At 42.5% G+C, this 25,432-nt stretch overlaps 1 protein-coding gene across 1 annotated transcript in view; it reads right to left on the bottom strand.

The window, feature by feature from the left end:
• The window catches only part of LOC118369554 (serine/threonine-protein kinase 32C-like), a 142,318-nt gene that overhangs the window by 69,902 nt on the left and 46,984 nt on the right, over positions 1-25,432 (bottom strand). The window contains exon 2 of the mRNA XM_035754043.2: positions 16,258-16,313. Within this exon, the coding sequence (XP_035609936.1) occupies positions 16,258-16,313 (56 nt within the window). The remainder of the gene's footprint in view (positions 1-16,257; positions 16,314-25,432) is intronic.

Genomic DNA, 25,432 nt, shown 5'->3' with positions numbered 1-25,432 from the left:
AACGGGTCTTGCTATAGATTTTCAAGCAGACTAAGTCAAAACTGTAACTCGGTCACTCAGGAACAATCACTGTCTTCTTGGTAAGCAACTACAGTGAAGATTTGGCCTTGTGTTTTAGGTTATTGTCCTACTGAAAGGTGAATTAATCTCACAGTGTCTAGTGGAAAGCAAACTGAACCAGGTTTTCCTCTAGGATTTTGGCTGTGCTTAGCTCCATTTAGTTTGTGTTTTATTGTGAAAACTCCCCAATCCATAATGATTACAACCATATTCATAACATGATGCAGCCACCACTATGCTTGAAAATATGGAGGGTAGTACTTAATGTGTTGTATTGGATTTTCCCCAAACACTTTGTATTCAGGACAAAAAGTTACAGTTATACTTTAGTGCCTTGTTGCAAACAGGATGCAGGATGTTTGTTGTTGCAAAACAGGATGTTTTGGAATATTTTTATTTTGTACAGGGATCCTTATTTTCACTCTGTCAATGAGGTTAGTGTTGCAGAGTAACTGCAATGTTGTTGATCCATCCTCACTTTTCCACTATCACAGCCATTAAACTAACAGTTTTAAAGTCACCATTGGCCTCATGGTGAATTCCCTGAGCGGTTTCCTTCCTCTCTGGCAACTGAGTTAGCATTAAAGTATCTTTGTAGTAATTGAGTATATTGATACGCCATCCATAGTGTAATTAATAACTGCACCAAGCTCAAACGGATATTCAATGTCTGCTTTTTACTTTTTTACCCATCTACCAATAGATGTCCTTTTTGTGAGTCATTGGGAAACTTCCCTGGTTTTGTGGTTGAATCTGTGTTTGAAATTCACTGCTCGACTGAGGAACCTTACAGATAATTGTACAGTTGAAGTCGGAGATTTACATACACCTTAGCCATATACATTTAAACTCAGTTTGTCACAATTCCTGACATGTAATCCTAGTCAAATTCCCTGTCTTAGGTCAGTTAGGATCACCACTTCATTTTAATAATGTCAAATGTCAGAATAATAGTAGAGAATGATTTATTTCAGCTTTTATTCCTTTCATCACATTCCCAGTGGGTCAGAAGTTTACATACACTCAATTAGTATTTGGTAGAATTGCCTTAAAATTGTTTAACTTGGGTCAAATGTTTTGGGTAGCCTTCCACAAGCTTCCCACAATAAGTTAGGTGAATTTTGGTGTAACTGAGTCAGGTTTGTAGGCCTCCTTGCTCGCACACACTTTTTCAGTTCTGCCCACACATTTTCTATCGGTTTGAGGTCAGTACTTTGATGGCCACTCCAATACCTTGACTTTGTTGTCCTTAAGCCATTTTGCCACAACTTTGGAAGTATGCTTGGTGTCATTGTGCTTTTGGAAGACCCATTTGCGACCAAGCTTTAACTTCCTGATGTCTTGAGATGTTGCTTCAATATATCCACATAATTGTCCTCCCTCATGATGCCATTATTTTGTGAAGTGCACCAGTCCCTCCTGCAGCAAAGCACCCCCACAACATGACATCTAAACTGTGTAGAAATGATAATGGACCTACATTCATACAGTTTCTTGACGGTGTCCAGCTCATTAATAATCACTGAAATGAAAGCTAGAGTGTCAGGGAGCATCAAAAATTCCCAAAAGTATGGATAGAGGACAATTTTTGGCTAATGTTGACAGTGAGGAAATACACTGCTCAAAAAAATAAAGGGAACACTAAAATAACACATCCTAGATCTGAATGAATGAAATATTCTTATTAAATACTTTTTTCTTTACATAGTTGAATGTGTTGACAACAGAATCATACAAAAATTATCAATGGAAGTCAAATTTATCAATCCATGGAGGTCTGGATTTGGAGTCACACAAAATTAAAGTGGGAAATCACACTACAGGCTGATCCAAATTTGATGTAATGTCCTTAAAACAAGTAAAAATGAGGCTCAGTAGTGTGTGTGGCCTACACGTGCCTGGATGACCTCCCTACAACACCTGGGCATGCTCCTGGACAGTATGTGGTGCAACGTGGCGTTGGTGGATGGAGCGAGACATGATGTCTCAGATGTGCTCAATTGGATTCAGGTCTGGGGAACGGGCGGGCCAGTCCATAGCATCAATGCCTTCCTCTTGCAGGAACTGCTGACACACTCCAGCCACATGAGGTCTATCATTGTCTTGCATTAGGAGGAACCCAGGGCCAACCACACCAGCATATGATCTCAAGGGATCTGAGGAGCTCATCTCGGTACCTAATGGCAGTCAAGCTACCTCTGGCGAGCACATTGAGGGCTGTGCGGCCTCCCAAAGAAATGCCACCCCACACCATGACTGACCCACTGCCAAACCGGTCATGCTGGAGGATGTTGCAGGTAGCAGAACGTTCTCCACGGCGTCTCCAGACTGTCACGTCTGTCACATGTGCTCAGTGTGAACCTGCTTTCATCTGTGAAGAGCACAGGGAGCCAGTGGCGAATTTGCCAATCTTGGTGTTCTCTGGCAAATGCCAAACGTCCTGCACGGTGTTGGGCTGTAAGCACAACCCCCACCTGTGGACTTTACGCCCTCATACCACCCTCATGGAGTCTGTTTCTGACCGTTTGAGCAGACACATGCACATTTGTGGCCTGCTGGAGGTCATTTTGCAGGGCTCTGGCAGTGCTCCTCCTTGCACAAAGGCGGAGGTAGCGGTCCTGCTGCTGGGTTGTTGGCCTCCTCCACGTCTCCTGATGTACTGGCCTGTCTCCTGGTAGCGCCTCCATGCTCTGGACACTACGCTGACAGACACAGCAAACCTTCTTGCCACAGCTCGCATTGATGTACCATCCTGGATGAGCTGCACTGCCTGAGCCACTTGTGTGGGTTGTAGACTCAGTCTCATGCTACCACTAGAGTGAAAGCACCGCCAGTATTCAAAAGTGACCAAAACATCAGCCAGGAAGCATAGGAACTGAGAAGTGGTCTGTGGTCACCACCTGCAGAACCACTCCTTTATTGGGGGTGTATTGCTAATTGCTTATCATTTCCACCTGTTGTCTATTCCATTTGCACAACAGCATGTGAAATTTATTGTCAGTGTTGCTTCCTAAGTGGACAGTTTGATTTCACAGAAGTGTGATTGACTTGAGTTACATTGTGTTGTTTAAGTGTTCCCTTTATTTTTTTGAGCAGTGTATATCAAATGTTCAATGTGGCTCTCCAGACCACATTGCAGACCGAATGTGGCCCCTGGGGGGGCAAAATGAGTTTGGCACCCTTGCCTTAGAGCACATATGTCAGAGTCAAGGCCCGCGGGCCACATCCGGCCCCGAGAAGGTTTTTACGGCCCCTGGGATGATCTTGATTTATTATTAGAACCGGCCCGCAGACCGCAGCAAGCCGGCAGCCCACATATCTTTTACACGCACCAATACTACATTTCCCACAATGCAACGGTGACGCACCGAGCAGTAGGCTGCTTCATTTCAATATTTATTGGCACAGCAGTTGTCAGCATCACAGTAAAATTAACTTTCAGATACCCATCAAAAATGGCAAAACGGAAGGTGGACACTGAGAACCGGGGTTTCAAACAAGGTGGGAGTCGGAGTATTTGTTCACGGACATGGAACAAAGGCTACAAAGGCAGAGGAAGAAAAACGAGGCCTCAAATCTCGACAGGCTCTGTTCAAAAAAGCCAAATCACAAGGCCAGGCTGCTGTCAAGGCCAGTTTTATTTTGGCAGAAGAGATCGCTAAATCAGCCCGGCCATTTACGGAGGGGGATTTCATCAAAAACTGCATGATTAAAGTTTGTGACGAAGTTTGCCCAGAAAAAAGGCAACTCTTTTTAAATGTGAGTCTGAGCAGAAACACCATTGCCGAGAGAGTAGACCAGTTGTCCATCAATCTAAAAGAGCAGCTTGTGAAAAAGGAAAAGATTTCATTGCATATTCCTTGGCTGTGGATGAGAGCACCGACATTTCTGACATTGCCCAGTTGTCAATTTTCATCCGCGGAGTGGACTCCAGCCTAAGCGTGACAGAGGAGTTTTTGGCTTTACGTCCTATGCATGGCACAACTACGGGGCATGATTTGTATGAAGAGGTGTCAAGATGTGTAAATGAGATGGAGCTGCCTTGGGAAAACTCGTGGGTTTGACAACCGACGGAGCACCTGCGATGTGTGGACACAGGAGCGGACTGGTGGCGAAGATGCGGGAAAAGATGCAAGAGGAAACGCGACAGGTGAGCTGACAGCTTATCATTGTATCATACACCAGGAAGCGTTGTGCGGTAAAGCCTTGAAAATGGAGCATGTAATGAGCATCATCACGCGCACAGTTAACTTTATCAGAGCCAAAGGTTTGAATCACCGCCAGTTCAAGGCATTTCTGACGGAGTTAGAAACGGAGCATGGTGATTTGCCTTATCACACAGAGGTGCGATGGCTAAGCCAGGGAAAGGTGCTTCAAAGATGTTTCGAGCTTCGTGAGGAGATTTGTCTGTTCTTGGACAGCAAAGGGAAAGACACAACACAACTCCGAGACGAAATGTTTCTGTGTGAAATGGCTTTTCTGTGTGACATTACGAGTCATCTGAATGCAATGAACTTGCAGCTGCAGGGTCGGGATCGTGTCATCTCTGATATGTACAGTACAGTGAAGGCATTTAAAACCAAACTGACTCTGTGGGAGACGCAGATGCGGAAAGAAAATTTGAGCCACTTTCCCAGCTGCCAGACCATGAAAGAAGCTCTCTACCAGTGCGTTCCCGAGCGCACAGTTGGCTGATAAAATAGGTATGCTTGCCGCTGACTTTCGGACGCCGATTTGCTGACTTTGAAGCACAAAAAAGCAGGTTGGAACTGCTCGGTAACCCATTTGCTGTTGACGTGGAAAGCTCACCACCAAACCTCCAAATGGAGTTGATTGACCTCCAATGCAATGATGCACTGAGGGCAAAATATGCGGCAGTGGGTGCTGCGGAGTTCGCCCGTTTCCTCCCGACACAATGCCCCAGCTGCGCATCCAGGCTGCTCAAACGTTGTCTATGTTTGGCAGCACATACCTGTGTGAACAACTGTTTTCTTTGATGAACTTGAACAAAACATCACACAGAAGTCGACTTACTGCTGAACACCTCCACTCAATTCTGAGGATTTCCTCAGCTCAGAGCCTACCCCGAACATTGATGAACTTGTGGAAAAGATGGGACACCACCAAGTATCACCCTCAACCTCAAACAAGTGAACATTACTGTGCAATCACATATTTAGAGTTTTTACTCAGTTCAAGTTTAAAAGTTAGTTTAATATTTGTTTTCACTGCATGTTACTTCTCCTTAAACAAAGTGTTGTTTTTGATTAATAGATTTTTGCACTTTATTTTATTGTATTTCAATCCAATTATATTTTTAAAATATTTCAGTTGAGTGGATGATAGAAAATTGCTATTATTGTTTTTTCTTTGAAGTAAATTTAGCCCACTTTTGCTAAAATAGAAAATATAGGCTACTGATGGTGCCTTGAATACCGGTTTCTTTCATTTAATGTTCATGTTATGGGGATTTTTATATAAAGGAAATTTGTCTTTTGTGTCTGTTGAAAATTAAAGATTACTGACAGAGCCATAAGAAAATATTGCTTTATTTATCTGATCATATTGGAATATATTTGTTAGGTTTTCAGTAGGTTCAATTAGGTTCACTAGACTATATGCGTCATTTAAAAATTTTTCAATGAACATTCGAACAGTCCGGCCCTCGGCTTGTAGCTAAATTTTTATTTGGCCCTCCGTCCATTTGACTTTGACACCCTTGCCTTAGAGCTTTGAGTAGGCCTATGCTTAATGAGGAGATTCTCACCAGCAAATGCAAAATAACGATTGTCGGCTTGTCAGGATTGTGATTGGGAGCATCCACTTATGTAATCTCAAAGCATTCGCTAGTTGTTGCTAGCGTAATAGTCTCCTCCATTATCTACCCCAATTCCACACTCCATCCCTCTGACTCACTCTCTCCCTGTCAGGGTATTTGGAATCTCTCTGCAATTCTAATGGAGTATAAATTCTTAATTGGACCTGAAAAGGTGACGGATACAGCATTTGACTGACAATTCAAAGGGAACCTGCTGCAGACGGGAGACGGTGCCAAGCGTACGCAGCAAAATTAATAATCAGAGGTTCATCCCACAACGAAGTAGAGCCCGTCACTGAAAAAGGCAGGCAAAGATTTGATACAGCCTATTGGCATGAATAGCTACATATTACAAACGCAAAATGATTAATCATGCCCAAACCAGGCATTTAAAGAAAATAACTGGTTTTCAGAAAAGTAGGCCTATCCTGTACTGTGTATCAAACGAATACCCACATAAATCATAGGTGTCAGTTTACCCCTCTCTGCATTACTAAATTACTGTAGACAGAATTTTTTCTTTGATTTTGACATTAAGAACTATTGGAGCCCACAACCCCCAAAACATAAAGGATTCCAATCTGTTGAAGCACACTGCGCCTCAGTTTTTACAATCAACATTTTAAGATGACCAGCTCTTGAAATACCTGTTTTATGGACCAATGAATAGTTTATATCCAATAGCAGAGCTTTGTACTGACACATTTATGGAGGTCGCTCAAAGAAGAAGAGAGGAAAAGACGATAAGACAGTTCCAAATGGATAAGCCAGTTCCAAATGGATAAGCCAGTTCCAAATGGATAAGCCAGTTCCAAATGGATAAGCCAGTTCCAAATGGATAAGCCAGTTCCAAATGGATAAGCCAGTTCCAAATGGATAAGCCAGTTCCAAATGGATAAGCCAGTTCCAAATGGATAAGCCATCCAAACTGGTCAACATGAGAAACAAGGCAGAAACCACTTCGGCCCTTATCTAACAAAACACCTTACCACCACACATATATAATCTGATATGAAATCATAACAATCCCTTAAATAACATTAATGTACCTGGGTCTTGGATGCCATGCAATACGTTACCTGAAAAGCAGCCATTTTCTGCTGCTAAAGGGCTTAGGCTAACAGGGCTTAGGAAGTAATATTTGTTGTTCTAAAATGTTATTCATATCATTTGACTTGACTGATATGGCGTGTACCCTGCTACCAATCCCATTCCTCAGCCTCCTGAATTCATTTCTCCCAGCCCCCTCTGGCTCATTACCATGTTAGCAGCTACCAGCACATGCACTTACTAAATGCTTATTAGCTGAAGTACTACTTAAAAAAAAAAAAGCTCTTTCATGCCGTGCTTGGCTTCAAAGTGTGGTAATGAAAAATGGATCTCCAAGGTTGGCTCGGGATGTTTACCTTTTAAAGAACCCTTATCCCCTTGGTTCTGCTATAGTTAGAAGCCCTATCAATTGTTGTCACGGCCCAGAACTCCAGGGAGCCCTCGGCGCGGTGATGGAAAAAGCGTTGGCTATTCAATTCAGTGTAGTCAGGAAGCATAGGATTTATTTTTCTAGGTCAGCTAAGTGCCAAGTGACTTTTTTTGAGGACACATGGGGAAACATGAACAGCATCAGGCACCTGTCTTAAGAGATTACAAAGAAGAATTTCCTCATAGCAACCAAACTATGTGTTCCTTTTTCTGGGGGAATGTGCTCATATCTATCAACATCTCAGATTGGGCTTTCAGGCTAGGTGTTGCGTGAGAGGTTTGGTTGTGTCAGTATAATAGACTAGTGCTTGACATACTGTATGCAAACAGACAATGATTGAAACAGTGAGTGGTGCAAGCATAGAATAATATGCATCAAGACACACACACACAAAAAAAATTAAAATCTGACAAAGTGGGCTATAGCTGTCTGTTTTGTCGAGAGGCAGCGATGAGCAAGGCAAATATGTTTTCAGGCTCTGATGGACTTGTCAGCCACAGAGAGAAGACATAATCCCCTTTATTTCATTCATTCCCCTCGCTGCCGTCTTCCCTTATATCATTAGTGACAGGAGGAAATTCAAGTGTTTACCAAGCTTGGGCAGCCATTTTCAGAGCAACACGACGCGCTATTAAGGCTGCCATTGTCATTAATAAACAACAGAGAGAGAGACTGGCCTCCATTTGACTGTTTGAGCGTGGCCTCAAAGTGAGATAGTAGAGGCCTCCTAGTGCTGGGGAAAGGATGAAAGAGCTTTGTCATCTAACTAGTTTCTTCACACTGGCCTGTGGTTGCATGGAGGTCCCCACAACCTCCTGCATGCATAAATTATACATTTAGTCTCACAACTGATGAACGCTTTAGTTGGGTTATTTGGAATTAGTTGAAAAAATATGACTTATATCTATTTAGTCATTCAAACAGTTCCTTACAATACTGGAGTAGGATATTTCTAACAGTGATAGGAAAAGCACAGGTGAGAACAGGGAAATTGGCAGTAGTCGACTAAAGAGCTGCAAGCTAGGATGGATACAACAGGAGGTTGATGGCACCTTAAATTGGGGAGAACAGGCTTGTGGTAATGACTGGAGTGGAATCAGTGGAATGGTATCAAATACAGCAAACACATGGTTTCCAGGTGTTTGATGCCATTCCATCTACTCCTATCCGGACATTATTATGTTGGAAATTTACCTGAACTGAGATGGTGTTTGACTGTGAGGAAACAAAGGACAAACGCTGGACGCAGGATGGCAAATATAGAAAAATGCACTCAAAGCGAAATGCTGAAACCTGTGTGCTTTGATTGCCTATGTGCAGCTGTACTTTGTACTTGAGTTGAGCCAGAAATGTAGCAGAGGAGGAGTATTTTGGGGCTAATAGGCTGCCTAAGGCCAAACTGTTACTGTGCCCATCTTTCCACAGCTCCACACTGCAATACGAAGCAATCTGCAGCCTGAGCACCTGCGGTACAGATGTACAGTAATATCTTAAATTGAGCTAGTTTGCTACAGCAGGAAAACAATCTTTCACAAACAGGAAATGTAAATTATGTGGATTATATTTAATTGACCTTTTTGATACATTTTTCATAAGGGAAAATCAAGTCTGAAATTTCAAAGTGGAAATTAAAAACTTCAGAAGCATTTATAAACCCCCAAATACACCACGAGTTTTAAAATGTCCTTCATTGCAGGAAAGTTCTCCTGCAAACAGGGTAATCAAATTAAGATCCTACATCTGTATGAGGCAAGCCTTCATAATCAACCAGTGGAAGCCTTTTCAGTCAGTCTCTATAAGCAGGCTCATGCATGTATCAGACTGCATCTGAAATGGGTCACATTAACCTATATAGTGCACTAGTTTTGACCAGTTTTGATTAAAAAAAATAGTCCACTCAAAAGTAGTGCTCTGTACAGGGAATACGGTGCCATATCATGCTGTTCTGCCTGACTATAGATCCGCTCACAAAGATCTGTCAGTGATCACCAGTGGTGGGATCAAGTCACTGTTATTCGAGTCACAAGTAAGTCTCAAGTACCAAGGTCTGAGTCTCAAGTCAAGTCCCAAGTAGAATGGGTCAAGTCTCGAGTCTAAGAGCAAGTTGTGTCACAAGTTTAAAAAAAAATGTTTTTAACTATACATGTTCAATGACTTGTTCAACTTAGTATTGCGCAGTAGACCAAAACTTCTGTACTTTTTAGATACTAGAACATGAAAAACACTTCAGTATTAGAATTTGTTACTTTCGGTACTTCTGTCAAATGTGTCTCATGTCGTCTACTGATTGAGAGAGTCTATCGGCGGCGCAGCCGATGTCACCTTATAGCGAGAGCACACCGTGCCTGCACCATGCCTGCACCATGCCTGCACCATGCCTGCTCCATGCCTGCTCCACTTCCTCAATGCTACAGAAGCTCTAGCCTGTCCTGAGGAATTACTGCACTCACTGGGAGTCTGGGCTGCATCATATTAACTTCCCACTCATGCTGCACAGAACACAACTGAATAATGCAATGCAGCATGCAGAAACAAAACAATGTCCATTACAGGCTATAACACTTTACAATGCAAGATTGAATATATCGGTAGCGAGCTTCCATCTTTGTAGGCTAACTTTCCTTCCCAGCTAACAGCTGATGCTTACATAAATTCACTACACTACTTTGTTATAATATGCAAACCATAACCCAAAATATGCTGATTTCAAAGCCGACTGTCACCAAAAACTATAGCTACAATCATTGCCAAAAACGTTATTCCTTCTCTTCGCCTCCCTCATGTCTCTCACCGGTTACATTAGGTGATGTACCTCCAGTCTCTCTCACTGTGTGTGTGTGAATGATGTCATTAGGTATTTTATAAAAGAAGAGATTTATTCTATGCAAAATGCTGTTGATCAATACAATAAAATAAGTCCCAAACGGAAGGGAAACAGATATTTTTTTATCTGTAGCCTCTGACATCAGCCAAAACAAGTTTAACTCAAGGCACACACACACACACCTATTGAATATGCATTGACCTGTATTGTGGATAGGCCTATGCTACATCTTGATTTACCCAGTTTATCAGAGATTTACCATTGTGATGTTGTGTAGTTAGATTGATAAAAACAAAGTCAAATTTATTGTATGATTGTATAATTTATTAATTAATGCATACATGGCAGTAACTGAATTTTTTTTTACATAAAATTATGTTAAATATAATGATATTGAACTCTGGCTGGATCAAGTGCCATTCATATGCCTTCTTTGTTTGCCTTGCTATCGTTTTGGTATAGTTTTGGTATGGAGTATCGTGATGGTATCAAGTGTCATGATAATAAACCTGGTGTCGGTATCAAAGTAAAAATTCTGGTATCGTGAAAACACCAGTTCAACTACAAATCTTTGTCTATTTATTGATGCTACCTGACAACCCTTTTCATTATTTTGTCTCCAATACAATGATAATATAATAATATATTTTAAGCAACATTCTAAATGCAAGCTTCATAAGTAAATGATACATGTCAAGCAATTTTGACATAACAAAAGACCAGTAGTACTATGCTAGTAATTGTTGCTTGGTGCCCCATTGTTGGCAAGCTTGCAAAGTAAACAGTCAATATTCTTGATTCCCAAACTATTTTTGGAGCTGCATATTTATTTATGGCAATCCTCTCTCCCTACAATTTGACGTTTGCACTGCACCCGATCCTATAGCTGTACAGAAAATCAACAATCTGTTCGCTAGCTCACCCGACCTGTGTTGATTGACATTTTGCTGGTTCAGTCAGAGGGCTGAGTGTGCATTTCTATATCCAATCTGTCGCATGTTTTTTGTATGTGCGATTCTGTGGTGTCTGTCTCTGGCTGAATGTAGAGTAAACCGCGGAGACTGTGCCACAAAATGAGTGACAAAATGTAACAAAGTCAGTCTCAAGTGAAAGTCGAGTCCCGAGTCTCCAACTCCACGTCAAGTCTCAAGTTATTTTATATTAAACAGAGGGAGAGGCAATTCATCCGTGGCCTGTATGTGGGCTATTCCCCCTTGCCCAAGGAGGAGGAGGATGTCAGTCTCCATCGCGACCGGGGAAAATAAACACACACTGCGTGTGCGTGTGGAGAAGAGAGCCGGAGTGGACAGGCACAAGAACCTGTATCAGCACCTGAGTGAGGTCTTTTAGAAAGCCGGAGAGGTGGTGTCAGCAGGGGTCCGCAGCTCCAAACAGCTCTCCCACTGAGAGCCTCTTTTAAATTTCCAGCGGGCATGCTCCCGTTCCCAGCACCGCCCGACCCCCCCTCCCCTCCCCTCCCAAATAGGAAAAGAAGGCTCCCCACGCATGCCTGGCTAACACAAACACACAAAAACATTTTTGTATTAACACAGAGGCGATGACCTATGTACGCTGCTAAACGCAAAACACCTCGTGAAGCACAAACACACAGAAACAAACGGTCAGCACAGACTCCTGTGTGACAGTCCCCTATTGGTAGGAAGACCATGCTGCTCTTTAACAGCATGCATACCAAGTGCAGCTACATCACACAGCTACATATAGACAAGATGACCTCCTTAAAACTATCTGTAGGTCTGAGTCAGTGAGCTATATCTGTCTGTCAGTAGACCTCATGATAAACCTGCAGGTGTGTTGCGATCTATCTCCACCCTCCCTCTGGCACAACCAACACATACCTACTTAGACCTTGAGCTACAAGGAAGTGTTTACAATTTAGCCTGCATTCCAAGCAATGAGAATACAGAGAATACCGAGCACACACACAGAGACATAGATACACAGACACACACACTCAAAATATGGCATAAGCAGAGACATGGAGGTGAAAGAGGATCAATGACAAATGGCAGGCAAACACAACAGGTTTATGAGAATTTTTCCGGAGGCACTGTAGATGTGACCAAGAAATTGGCCTTCAGGTAACCTTGCATGTCAGGCTTGTAAACTCTATACCGTGTCTGGTAAATTGGCCTAGCCTTCAAAAACCTGGTTGCCTACTGCCAGGAGGCTGACACTTGTGACAATATTCCCAAGGCTGGGACATTCAAGGACATTCAGAGACTTGTTCTGAAGCCACTCCTGCTTTGTCTTGGCTGTGTGCTTAGGTTCGTTGTCCTATTGGAAGGTGAACCTTCACCCCAGTCTGAGGTCCTGATCATGTTTTCGTCAAGGATCTCTGTACTTTGCTCCGTTCAGCTTTGCCTCGATCCTGACTAGTCTCTGCCGCTGAACAACATCCCCACAGCATGATGCTGCCACCACGCTTCACCGTAGGGATGGTGCCAAGTTTCCTCCAGACGTGACGCTTGGCATTCAGGCCAAAGAGTTAAATCTTGGTGTCACCAGTCCAGAGAATCTTGTATATCATGGTCTGAGAGTCTTAAAGTGCCTTTTTGGCAAACTCCAAGTGGGCTATCATGTGCCTTTTACTGAGGAGTGGCTTCCGTCTGGTCACTCTACCATAAAGGTCTGATTCTGATTCTACCATAAAGGTTCTCCCATCTCCACAGAGGAGCTCTGTCAGAGTGATCATCGGGGTCTTGGTCACCTCGCTGACCAAGACCCTTCTTCCCCGATTGCTCAGTTTGGCCGGGCGGCCAGCTCTAGGAAGAGGCTTGGTGGTTCCAAACATCTTCCATTTAAGTATGATGGAGGCCACTGTGTTCTTGGGGACCTTCAATGCTGCAGACAGTTTTTAGTACCCTTCCCCAGATCTGTGCCTGGACACAATCCTGTCTCGAAGCTCTACGGACCATTCCTTCAACCTCATGGCTTGGTTTTTGATCTGACATGCACTGTCAACTGTGAGACCTTATATAGACAGGTGTGTGCCTGTCCAATCAATTGAATTGACCAATAAAGTTGTAGAAACATCTCAAGGATGATCAATGGAAACAGGATGCACCTGTGCTCAATTTCGAGTCTCATAGCAAAGGGTCTGAATATTTATGTAAAGATGGTATCACTTTTTTATTTTTAAGACATTTGGAGAAAAAAAAATTAGAAAAACCTGTTTGCGCTTTGTCATTATGGAGTATTGTGTGTAGACTGCTAAGGATTTTTAAAGCCATTTTAGAATAAGGCTGTAACGTAACAAAATGTGGGAAAAGTCAAGGGGTCTGAATACTTTCCGAAGGCACTGTATGTGTAAACGTGTGTGTTGTACATGCATGCGTGTGTGCCTGTATGTGCATGAGAGAACCATCAGGGCTGCCCTCCCTTTTGCTCTGGGTTTTTATATCCAGTGAACGTCAGTCTCTTTCTGTAATACCTTTCTGGACACTAGTCTAAGGCCAGATGTGTCGAATGGCTCAGCCTTTAAACCCCTGGCTGGATGCGGTGGATTTCATGCCTTACTGCAGATACTCTCTCTAACATGATAAGGGAAGTGACAGCAGCTTGAGGGAAAGAAGCAATAAGTAAAATTAACATAAATTCAGATGGTAATGTATTCTGCAGCTGGGGCTAACTTGCTGTATAAAAGAGACACTTATTCTGCCAAAAGATTCCATTTTGAAAAGAGCAAAGAGGAAAGATTGCAAGTATAATGAACATATATTCGTCAGGATATTTCAGAGGATTTAAAGAGTTGTGGTATTAAGTTTCAATACCCGCACAAACACACGTGCACACACACACACACAATTTCCCTATTGGCATTTCATTACACAAGTTAAGCATTAAGCAAAATGACGATCTGAGCTATTTTGCCTTATCTGTAATTAGATTTAATACAGAGGGTCAAATCTACTTACATCCCAACTGACACAAGATTATATTTAAAGAAACAAAATGCAGCTACAGTTAAATTAACCGCTACGTTTAAGATTCATCAGAATTAAAATGTAATTACTTCAGGCCCAATTCACCAGACCTCCTCTGCTTCCTTGAGAATAATGAGTGTGAGGGTTAATTAGTGCCACAGAATTACCCAGAGTCATTTGAATTCCATCATTTTGCATTTGTATTGGGATATTGAATTTGAATGTATTTTTTTACATTTGTAATGCACCAATTGAATCATTGAATTCAGAAATTGAATTAGCATTTAATGAATACTGCATTCAGTTTTAACATTAAATTTCAATTGAATCTACACATTCCATTTTTACATATTCAGTTTCAATATGGTAGATATTGCATTCATTGTCCGTGTATCAAGTTCAAACTATAATTTCCCGTTTATTAAAGTTTCAGATATTCAAATTCTCAGATGCATTCAGATTAAACTTTAAAATGCATTTCTTTAAATTCAGATTCAAATCCAGAGACAACATCCTGGTACTTTGCCAGCTAGGAAAAGTAGAGGAGAACAGATAGAATCAAAAGCTCTCTTGTGGTAAACAGTATCTTCTGGCGCCAGTTTCTGGAGCCAGTAGGCAGGTTTCCATTGATCCAGGTTTGTTTGACAAAAGCAAATCGTGCCCAAAACAATTGAGAGACATGTGTAATGGAAATAGAGATATTGGAGAAATGATCTAAAGATTGACAACATTTGGATCCATTCGTCAGGGGTGGATAACTTTCTTTATTGGGACAAATGATGATGGAAACTGTGCTTTTGAAATAAATGATGATTGTCAAATTATTTTGAAGGCACCTAGAACATGTGACGTCACCGTGTAACTATAAAGTTCCACTCACAATTCATTCTAAATGCCTCTGTCTTGCAAAATCCAAAAGGACAAGGATTGTCCTGACTTTCACAAATGCCTGAATTGCTTGGACTTGCTTTTCTGGTTGGCTGGAAAGTTTCACTCTCCAAGTTTCACCATGGCACAGACCGTGGAGATACGTTGGCACATGAGATTAATTAGAATATGGCGAATATTAGTCAATTATTGCATTCTATCCATCCTGGCTTTCGTGTGCTACCTGAGAAGTGAAACAGATAGCCTGTTTGCCCTCCCACCTATTTATTAATGCGCAATTTGCCTAAAATGGGCGACGGAAACACTTCAATCACCACAAATTTATTCGACACTAGTTAAATCATTACGTCCAGCTGTTTTCATCGACACAAGAGATTTAAATGGAAACACACACTAGCAGGCAACTGTCGCATCTATTTTTTATGCAAAACTTTGTAAATATTGACAAATAAATAAATAAAAATCCCTGGACAAGTTCATGGAAACATAGCTAATGTGGCATGCTGAATCCATTTTCTTCCTATGAATTTGACACTAGTGTTTATATAAAAGGACAACACTTTGTTCTCCCAGGGGAACAGAAGGCACATCCATGTTTCAGATCGTCTTAGCTTTCAGGAATGGGGTCATAATAGTTTATAGCCGAAACGGTTCAAATGCTAGAGTCAAATTCAACAGAAGAAAATAAATTCAACATGCCACACTGGTTTCAGAAAATGACAGACGCTACTGTTTACCACAGAGAGCGTTTGATTTTATCTGTCCTCCTTCACCTTTCCTGGCTGGAAAAGTACCAGGAAGGTGTCTGGTTTTGAATCGGAATTTAGAGAACTGCATTTAAAAACTGAATCTGAGAAGTTGAGTATATGAAACTTTGATACACTTGAAATAATAGTTTGTCAACTTGATACACAGACAAGTATGACCTCATCTACCATATTGAAACTGAATATATAAATATTTAATTTGATTTGAATATTCAATTACTGAAATGGAATTTAAAAACTGAATGCAATATTCATTCATTTCAGTTTCAAATCGTGAAATACAAGTTCAATTCATGAATGAAATTACTACATTTGTGCATTGAAATGAAAAAAATATTGAATTCAAATTCAATATCCTAATACAAATTCAAAATTATGGAATTCAAATACAATATTTTGTGTGGCGCTGAAAGCACATACGCACACACAGAGTAGCTAGAGAGCAGAGGGAGTCGGAGCGCCGACTGCATTACCTTTCCGAAGCTTCCCTTCCCAATGGCCCGGAGAATCTGGAAGTGGTCAAAGGTTACTGGGAAAACAAAGAAAACAAATCTGTCAGTGACACAGATCGGACAGGCAAGTTGCTTTGTTGGTGTCATACAGTAGTAGCATCAAACATTTTGATAGCAGTTTAAGGAAAAACTTGGGACAGCAGTAACAGGGAAAAGGTTATTACAGGTTATTACAGAAACGTCTACAGACAATAAGCTCCATTTCTATAGACTGGCTTGAGCCTTTTAGGATCTCGTAGTATGCCATTATACAGTAGATACAGTAGAACATAATCCATTACTGTGAAATAATTAGCTTTTTGTAACACTGGTAATTTAAATGTGTTATGTGGATAATTTGCAAAGCTCACAAGCGATTAGAGGGTATCATCTCGATTGCAGATCATCAGTAATAAAACGATCATGCCGCTGCGTCGTTGACTAAAAAGAAACAGTGTAGCTGAAAACCACTAATTTGCAACTGGTGCATCTGATTGGAATGTCATGAGCAGCCGGTTAGCGTTTTTCGGCATGAATCTTGTTCTGGAAGCAGCTATGCAGAGTGGTCACTATCTAGCACACCCACAAAGTAATCAAATCTGAATTTAAACCTAACCCCAATGCCTAAACTTAACCTTAAATCAACACATTTGTTTTCATGAATTGTTTCAATTTTGCCAATTTTTTATTTGCAGCTGGCCTCTCTAAGGGAAAATCTCTCAGTTCTGCCTCCAGGATACGACTCTTGACATTAATAGTCAACCTGCATGTCATGGTGGGTAAGGACCATGGAGAAGGGAGCCTCTGCGGCCCTGTCAGAGTGCGTGTCGTGTGGGTGTCATGAGGGCTTCTGCTGGCCTCACCCTGTGGCGTGTGTGTGTGTGTGTGTGTGCTTCCCTGGGCAGACAGCTTCTTACTAACTAACTTACTCCACGCTACGCCATCCACCAGACCAGACCTTGGCACACAGGCCGTGACTGAGAGGCCACTGCAGAGGCGCCACACAAAAGACATCAGGCCTGGTTTACATGTTTTGCTCTGGAAGACGAGCTAATCCTCCCTGGATTCTTCCGGTTCAACATTTTGTACATAGCTACTCTTTAAATATGGCAGGGCTTTGATGGAACCACAGCAGATGAACATGGGAACAGTGGAGAAGATGGGGGGGAAAAAAACTGACTGTACTTGTAATGTAACTAGATGATTTAAATGGATAGGTGCACAGAAACGTCAACAGACAGGACCAAATCCATGTTGTTGTTATACAGGGATCAACCTACATTGCAGTATTTATACAGCATAAACATCTCTCTATCCCGGGTCAAATAATGTTGCAGAATAGTTTGGGGCTCTGTGAAGTGGGTTCGGGAGCAATATTTGTGTAAACAAATACGCAACATAAACAGGAAACACTGACCGATTTGATTCAATACCGTTTCCAGTCTCAGATAGCCTACAGGGAAAAACATCATATCCACACCAGTGAGTTGGATTGCTATAGCAGAACATTCTCTAGGCTACAATAAGTCTCTGTTTGTATTGAGATTGTCTGTCATACACTGAATCGAAAGGGGAAAATATACAGCATATTGCATTATGCCACCTCAACCTTTCCATCCATCTCATCAATCTGGATCTTCCTTAGAAAGAGTGAATCATTGTAAGATGGGAAACAAAACGGCCCCTGCCTCTGCCTAAGCATCAGCCGGTAGTAGCCCTGTGAAAATCAGGCCATTCTTTTGAATTAGTGTCAAGTAGGAAAGGCCTGGGGCCTCATGTATAAACGTTGCGTACAGACAAAAAAATACCCTAAAACATGCGTGCACCAGTTTTCACGGAAAAGTTGGCATTTAGAAACTCAACTTGACATGAGAATGTACTTTGCTTCCCATAAACCTTAGGCCATGCGTATGCAGTTTCTAATAGTTGAAGTCTTGCATTGCAAGCAGGAAAGTAACTGAAGCTTTTTCTGCAAATGGAGGACATGACATCCTTATGAAAAAAAAGGTAAATATACTGAACAAAAATGTCACTCCAGCTGCAGAAGGTGCCTAAACTCTGAAAGCATGTTACTGTTGTTCTTGTGGCAAAATGCAAATCCCCAAGGTGCTAAAATGACTTTAGGCCAGTGGTACTGACATCATTAGTGATGAAATCATTTGAGAAGCTAATCAAGATGGATGTACTGTGTCAGATTGAGAATTCCCTGGACCCCCTGCAGTTTGCTTACAGGGCAAAGCAGGGGGTGGAGGACGCCACTCTAACCCTTCCTCTACAAGCACCAGGAACACCCACAAACCCATGCGAGGCTTCTGTTCATCGACTTATCGCCGGCCTTCAATACTATTCCAGCCTCACATGCTAGCAGAGAAGCTTCTCTCCCACTTAAAGCTGGACGTGAGCATTGTGGGCTGGGTAGTGGACTTCCTTACCGACCGGTCCCAACAAGTGTGAGTAAATGGCGTCATGTCAAAGCAGCTCTGCTCCTCCACCGGATCCCCACGAGGCTGTGTGCCCTCTACTTCTGTACATACTATACACTCATGACTGTCGCAGCGAATAGAAAAACGGGCACATCAAGTTTGCTGATGACGCCGTCATCGTCGGTCCACTACAGGATGGAGAGTCTGAGCATTGACCTGTGGTAGAGGACTGTGTCACGGTGTGAGAACTGATTCCTCCAACTGAATGTCTCAAACTAAAGATATGGACGTTGACTTTAGAAGGCAGCCACTGAACCCCACATCCACTGCGGTCATGGGAAATGACTGGTCAGTACTGACAAGTACATGGGAAATGTGCTGGACAACAAGCAGACGTTTGAGGAGAACACAGATGCCATCTGTAAAATGGGACAGCAGCAGCTATTTTATTTTTTTTGAAAGCTGAACACTGATTTACAGGACTTATATTGAATCCCTATTGATGTTCTCGATGGTGGACTGGTCAGGCAATCTTAATGTTTGCAACAAAAATAGGTTGGACAGTGTGGTTGAGGTGGTCAGCAAGGTCATCGGGGTGCAACAGGCACAGGTCTTAGTGACATTCAGAAAACAAGTTGTGAGTGGAGCGAACAGTATCCTAGACTGTCCTGACCACCCCCTCTGACGATTGTACACTTTTTCCCCTCAGGTTGTCGTTTTAAAACTTCCCAAACTCAACAGCAACAGATACAAGACCTCTTTTATCCCACAGGCCATAAACTTTCTGATGCTGCACATGAAAGGAAATGTATATTTATTGCTGCACCTTTGCACAATGATACTCCTTTTAACTGTTTTTAATGTTTTTTTTAGTAGTTGAACCCTGACTGCACAACCAATTTTACTTGGCTCATCGAGCTCTAGCGACTCTTTGTGGCGGGCCGGACACCTGCAGGCTGACTTCGATCGTCAGTTGAACAATGTTTCCTCCGACACATTGGTGCAGCTGGCTTTCAGGTTAAGCGAATGGGTGTTAATAAGTGCGGCTTGGCGGGTCATGTTTCGGAGGACGCATGACTGGACCTTCGCCTGTCCCGAGCCTATTCGTGAGATTCAGCGATGAGACAAGATCACAAAAGGGGGGTCAAATTATGCTTTGGAGACAAAACATTGGAATATAATTCGATTTGATTCATGTATGCATGGTGTTGAAATATCATTCATGATATTGAATGATAAAGACGAAACTACTATTGTAACAATGGACTAACCGGCGCCCCCGCAACCCCTGTATATAGCCTCACTATTGTTATTTTACTGTTGCTCTTTTATTGCTCTTTAATTTATTTTCTTTTTTTAGTATTTTTTTAACTGCATTGTTGGTTAGGGCTTGTTCTAAGCATTCCACTGTAAGTTCTACACCTGTTGTATTCGGCACATGTGGCAAATACAATTATTTGATTTGTATATGGAAATTGCCTTTTACATTGTAGAACAGTTTATTGGTTGTAACTGCCAATTGGATAATTGTATGGTCCTCGGGGAGTCCAAGTGGTCAAGTGTTTATTAAAATGTAGGCCTACCGGTTTGAGCTCCTGTTAGACAGATTTGATTTGGCTTTCTCAAGGAGAGTCCGTACAGTCTTGCCCTCTACCGATGTCCATTGAAATAGGACAGGTTAGGGCTGATAAAGGCTTTTTCTTTTGGGATATTGCCCATGCATATTTGGATACATCTACTTGTATATTTTGTATGATATGGCGCTTTCACCATTGGATCACCAAGACCAGTCCTTAAATGTACACTGAGCCAGTCTACCTGCCTTGCCTTCTGCTCATTTCATGCCCCTATGGCCCTATTTTACAATTACATAGGCTAATTACATAGGCTGTCTGGTAGCCTCAATAAATAGACAAAGATTTGTAGCATGTATAGATTTATCTTTTATTTCACTTGAAAACGTGCGACTCGACCATTTGGCTCTTAGAATGCACGACTTGGACTCGAGTCTTGACCCGTTCTACTTGAGACTCGGACCTTGTGACTTGAGACTTGTGACTCGAATAATAGTGACTTGGTCCCACCTGTGGTATCTGGTGTGACCACCATTTGCCTCATGCAGCACGACACATCTCCTTCGCATAGAGTTGATCAGGCTGTTGATTATGGCCTGCGGAATGTTGTGCCACTCCTCTTCAATGGCTGTGAGAACTTACTGGATATAGGGTGGGAACTGGAATAAGCTGTCATACACGTCGATCCAGATCATCACAAACATGCTCAAGGGGTAACATGTCTGGTGAGTATGCAGGCCATGAAAGAACTGGGTCATTTTAAGCTTCCAGGAATTGTATACAGATTCTTGCGACTTGGGGCCATGCATTATCATTGTGAAACATGAGGTGATGGCACCAGATGAATTCCACGACAGTGGGCCTCAGGATCTTGTCATGGTATCTCTGTGCGTTCAAAATTGCCATCGACAAAATGCAATTGTGTTGGTTGTCCGTAGTTTATGCCTGCCCATACCATAACCCCACCGCCACCATGGGGCACTCTATTCACAAAGATGACATAAGCAAACTGCTCTCCCACACACGCCATCTGCCCGATACAGTTGAAACCGGGATTCATCCATGAAGAGCACACTTCTCCAGTGTGCCAGCGGAATTGAAGGTGAGAATTTGCCAACTAAAGTCGGTTACGATGCCAATCTGCAGTCAGGTCAAGACTCTGGTGAGGCAACGAGCACACAGATAAACTTCTCTGAGATGGTTTCTGACAGTTTGTGCAGAAATGATTTGATTGTGCAAACCCACAGTTTCATCAGCTGTCTGGTCTCAGACAATCCCACAGGTGAAGAAGCCAGATGTGGAGGTCCTGGGCTGGTGTCGTTACATGTGGTCTGCGGATGTGAGGCCGGTTGGACGTACTGCCAAATTCCCTGGAACGATGTTGTATGCAGAGAAATTAACATTACAGTCTCTGGCAACAGCTCTCGTGGACATTCCTGCAGTCAGAATGCCAATTGGATGCTCCCTCAACTTGAGATATCTGTGGGATTTTGTTGTGTGACAAGACTGCACATTTTAGATTTAGTGGCTTTTTTTGTCCCCAGCACAAGGTGCACCTGTGTAATGATCATGCTGTTTAATCAGCTTCTTGATATGCCACACCTGTCAGGTGGATGGATTATCTTGACAAAGGATAAATGTTCAGGTACAGGGATGTAAACACATTTTGAACAGTATGTTCACAAATTGAAATATTAAATATTTCTGGGATCTTATTTCAGCTCATGAAACACATTATATGATGTGTTTACATTTTTGTTCAGTGTAACAATTAAATAGACATACTAGGACAATGTTTAAAAACTTGCAGGCAGTGCAGCATATTTACGTTCAGAGAAAAAGTTCATGCAAAAAAATTGAATTCAAACGATCTGTTTACAGGTTAACAAATTGCAATTGTTTTTTTCTTTCAGAAACTGTCAGATACTGTAAATGTCACTGTAACAGTTAAAAAACATTCTGCCAACAAGTCCAGAGACATTTGATCAAGTTCGACATTGCTATTTCCTTTTTAAAAAACTGCCTTGACCGAAATCCAATACTTCCAAAGTATACAGCAAAGAAGGGCATTATTGTCAACTTTAAAAGGTGAATAATGGGTATTTTTCATGCAGAGTTTTAATGCTCATTCACACCTGCAGTTTCAGGATGGGTCTTGTATTATAACTTGAAACATGCTTATGTATGGCGTGCACAAGTTTATAAAACTAAATATTCATCCCAAAGATTGGAAAGAAGCTGCGGTCATCCCTCTCTTCAAAGGGGGGGGGACACTCTTGACCCAAACTGCTACAGACCTATATCTATCCTACCATGCCTTTCTAAGGACTTCGAAAGCAAAGTCAACAAACAGATTACCGACCATTTCAAATCCCACCATACCTTCTCCGCTATGCAATCTGGTTTCTGAGCTGGTCATGGGTGCACCTTAGCCACACTCAAGGTCCTAAACGATATCTTAACCGCCATCGATAAGAAACAATACTGTGCAGCCGTATTCATTGACCTGGCCAAGGCTTTCGGCTCTGTCAATCACCACATCCTCATTGGCAGACTCGACAGCCTTGGTTTCTCAAATGATTGCCTCGCCTGGTTCACCAACTACTTCTCTGATTCAGTGTGTCAAATCAAAGGGTCTGTTGCCCGGGCCTCTGGCAGTCTCTGGGGGTGCCACAGGGTTCAATTCTTGGACCGACTCTCTTCTCTGTATACATCAATGATGTCACTCTTGCTGCTGGTGAGTCTCTGATCCACCTCCATGCAGACGACACCATTCTGTATACTTCTGGCCCTTCTTTGGACACCAACAACCCTCCAGAGGAGCTTCAATGCCATACAACTCTCCTTCTGTGGCCTCCAACTGCTCTTAAATACAAGTAAAACCGACCAGCATCACTACTCTGGACAGTTTTGACTTAGATATGTGGACAACTACAAATACATAGGTGTCTGGTTAGACTGTAATCTCTCCTTCCAGACTCACATCAAACATCTTGAATACAAAGTTCAATCTAGAATTGGCTTCCTATTTCGCAACAAACAATCCTTCACTCATGCTGCCAAACATACCCTTGTAAAACTGACCATCTTACCAATCCGACTTTGGCGATGTCATTTACAAAATAGCCTCCAATACCCTACTCAATAAATTGGATGCAGTCTATCACAGTGCCAGCAGTTGTCACCAAAGCCCCATATACTACCCACCACTGCGACCTGTCACCCCAAAAACCAATTCCTCTTTTGGCCGCCTCTCCTTCCAGTTCTCTGCTGCCAATGACTGGAACGAACTACAAAAATCTCTGAAACTGGAAACACTCAGCTCCCTCACTAGCTTTAAGCACCAGCTGTCAGAGCAGCTCACAGATGACTGCACCTGTACATAGCCCATGAATAATTTTGCCCAAACAACTACCTCTCCCTACTGTATTTATATATTTTGCTCCTTTGCACCCCATTATTTCTCTCTCTCTACTTTGCACATTCTTCCACTGCAAATCAACCATTCCACAGCCGGCTCCGGAGGCTCCTGTGCCTCGGCCGAAGCTACTGGGGATGTCTCAGCAGGCTCCCCACGCCTCAGCTGGCTCGGCAGGATCCCGCGCCTCAGCCGAATGCAACTGGGGACGCCTCGGCCGGTTCCCCACACCTCGTCAAAAGAACCGGGGACGCCTCGGCTGGCTCCCCACGGCCGGTTCCCCTCGGCTCCCTTCTGCTCTACAGGTTCCAGCGCCTCAGCAAAGGTGACCGGCCCTCTCCTGGTCCTCGGGACCGTCCCTCTGGTCGACATTGTCCGGCAGCTGGAGCTGCGCGTCAGGGAGGGAGTACAATCATGTTTACTCCCGATCACCCTCTGCAGCGGCCAGTTGTCTTATTATTACGCACGTGCATCTGCGCATAGTGAGATTCACCTGGACTCCATCACCTTCCTGATTACCTCCCCTATATCTGTCACTCCCTTTGGTCATCTCCTCAGGCATTATTGATTCTGTTCCTGTGTTTGTCTGTACGCTGCTCGTTTTTCTTGTTTTGTTCCATGTTAGTTTATTTATTAAATTATTCACTCCCTGTACTTGCTTCCCGATTATTAGCGTATGGGTTAAAGTTCCTATTAAACTCAACGACTGCACCTGCTTCCTGCATCTCCGTTACAGTAACAACTTAGACATAGAAACACAATATTTTTATTTTATTTGTCACAGACATGCATTTCAATTACAGACACATACATGTGTCATGATTAAATAAAAATATATGTACCACCACATCATGACCTAATGACAATCACATTCCTCAGTAACATGTGAGTCAACTAAACTTTTCAACTCCAAGGAAACAAGATCCTGGAGTTTCAAGCTGGTCTGGAGAGAATTCCAAGACCACCGAGCTGAGTTACTAAAACACTTTTTGCTATGACCCATTCTGATTTTAGGAACCGTTAAAAAGTAAGCAGGAGTGTAACTGTAACTGGCATTTATTTTCTGACCTTAAAGATCATAGTATACCAATGTTTAAGTCCACAAAGACCAGCCAACAGCACTACAGAGATCACAGTGGTGTGTCAGATGCTTTTGTTTGGTATGATACATGGTATCAAGTGCCTTCAGGGTAGTGCTTGAGGTCTGCATATAAACAGGAATGTACACCATATCAGCTCTTTTCTGGACTCCAAAGAAAAACAAGCCTTATGCCAGTAATAAAAACCTATTCTCAACTTGATCTTCTTTACCAGGTTCTCAAAATGACTAGACAAGCTCAGCTTCTCACCCACCCAAACTCGAAGATATTTGTTAGTTTTGACTTGCTCTATTGAATTTGCTTCCAAGGTAATAATAATAATAATATAAATGAGGTCCCTGGCCTTGCTTCATGCCGTGGGCAATTAGAAAGGACACGCTACTTCCTGTAGCCATTCATTCACTGTCAGAGGCCCTAGTCTCTCCACATGCCTTGCTAGCTCACAGTCATGCTGAGAGCTTGATTATGGGGAAGGCAGTGCCGTGCTTTCATGTTGCAGACCTCCCGGGCATGGATTAAGCCTGCTTCATAACGCAAATACTCCTTAGTTGAGGGTAACTCCTGACTAACACATCTCTCCCGCTGGGATTCGGTAAGTGTAGTTCAGTCCAGTTAAACACATTTCACGTTATTTTTACCCAA

Source organism: Oncorhynchus keta, chromosome 36 (genome assembly GCF_023373465.1).
Source record: "Oncorhynchus keta strain PuntledgeMale-10-30-2019 chromosome 36, Oket_V2, whole genome shotgun sequence".
Lineage (NCBI taxonomy): Eukaryota > Metazoa > Chordata > Actinopteri > Salmoniformes > Salmonidae > Oncorhynchus > Oncorhynchus keta.
The sequence above is the reverse complement of the archived record's forward strand: the minus strand, read 5'-3'. Positions and strand labels throughout refer to the sequence as shown.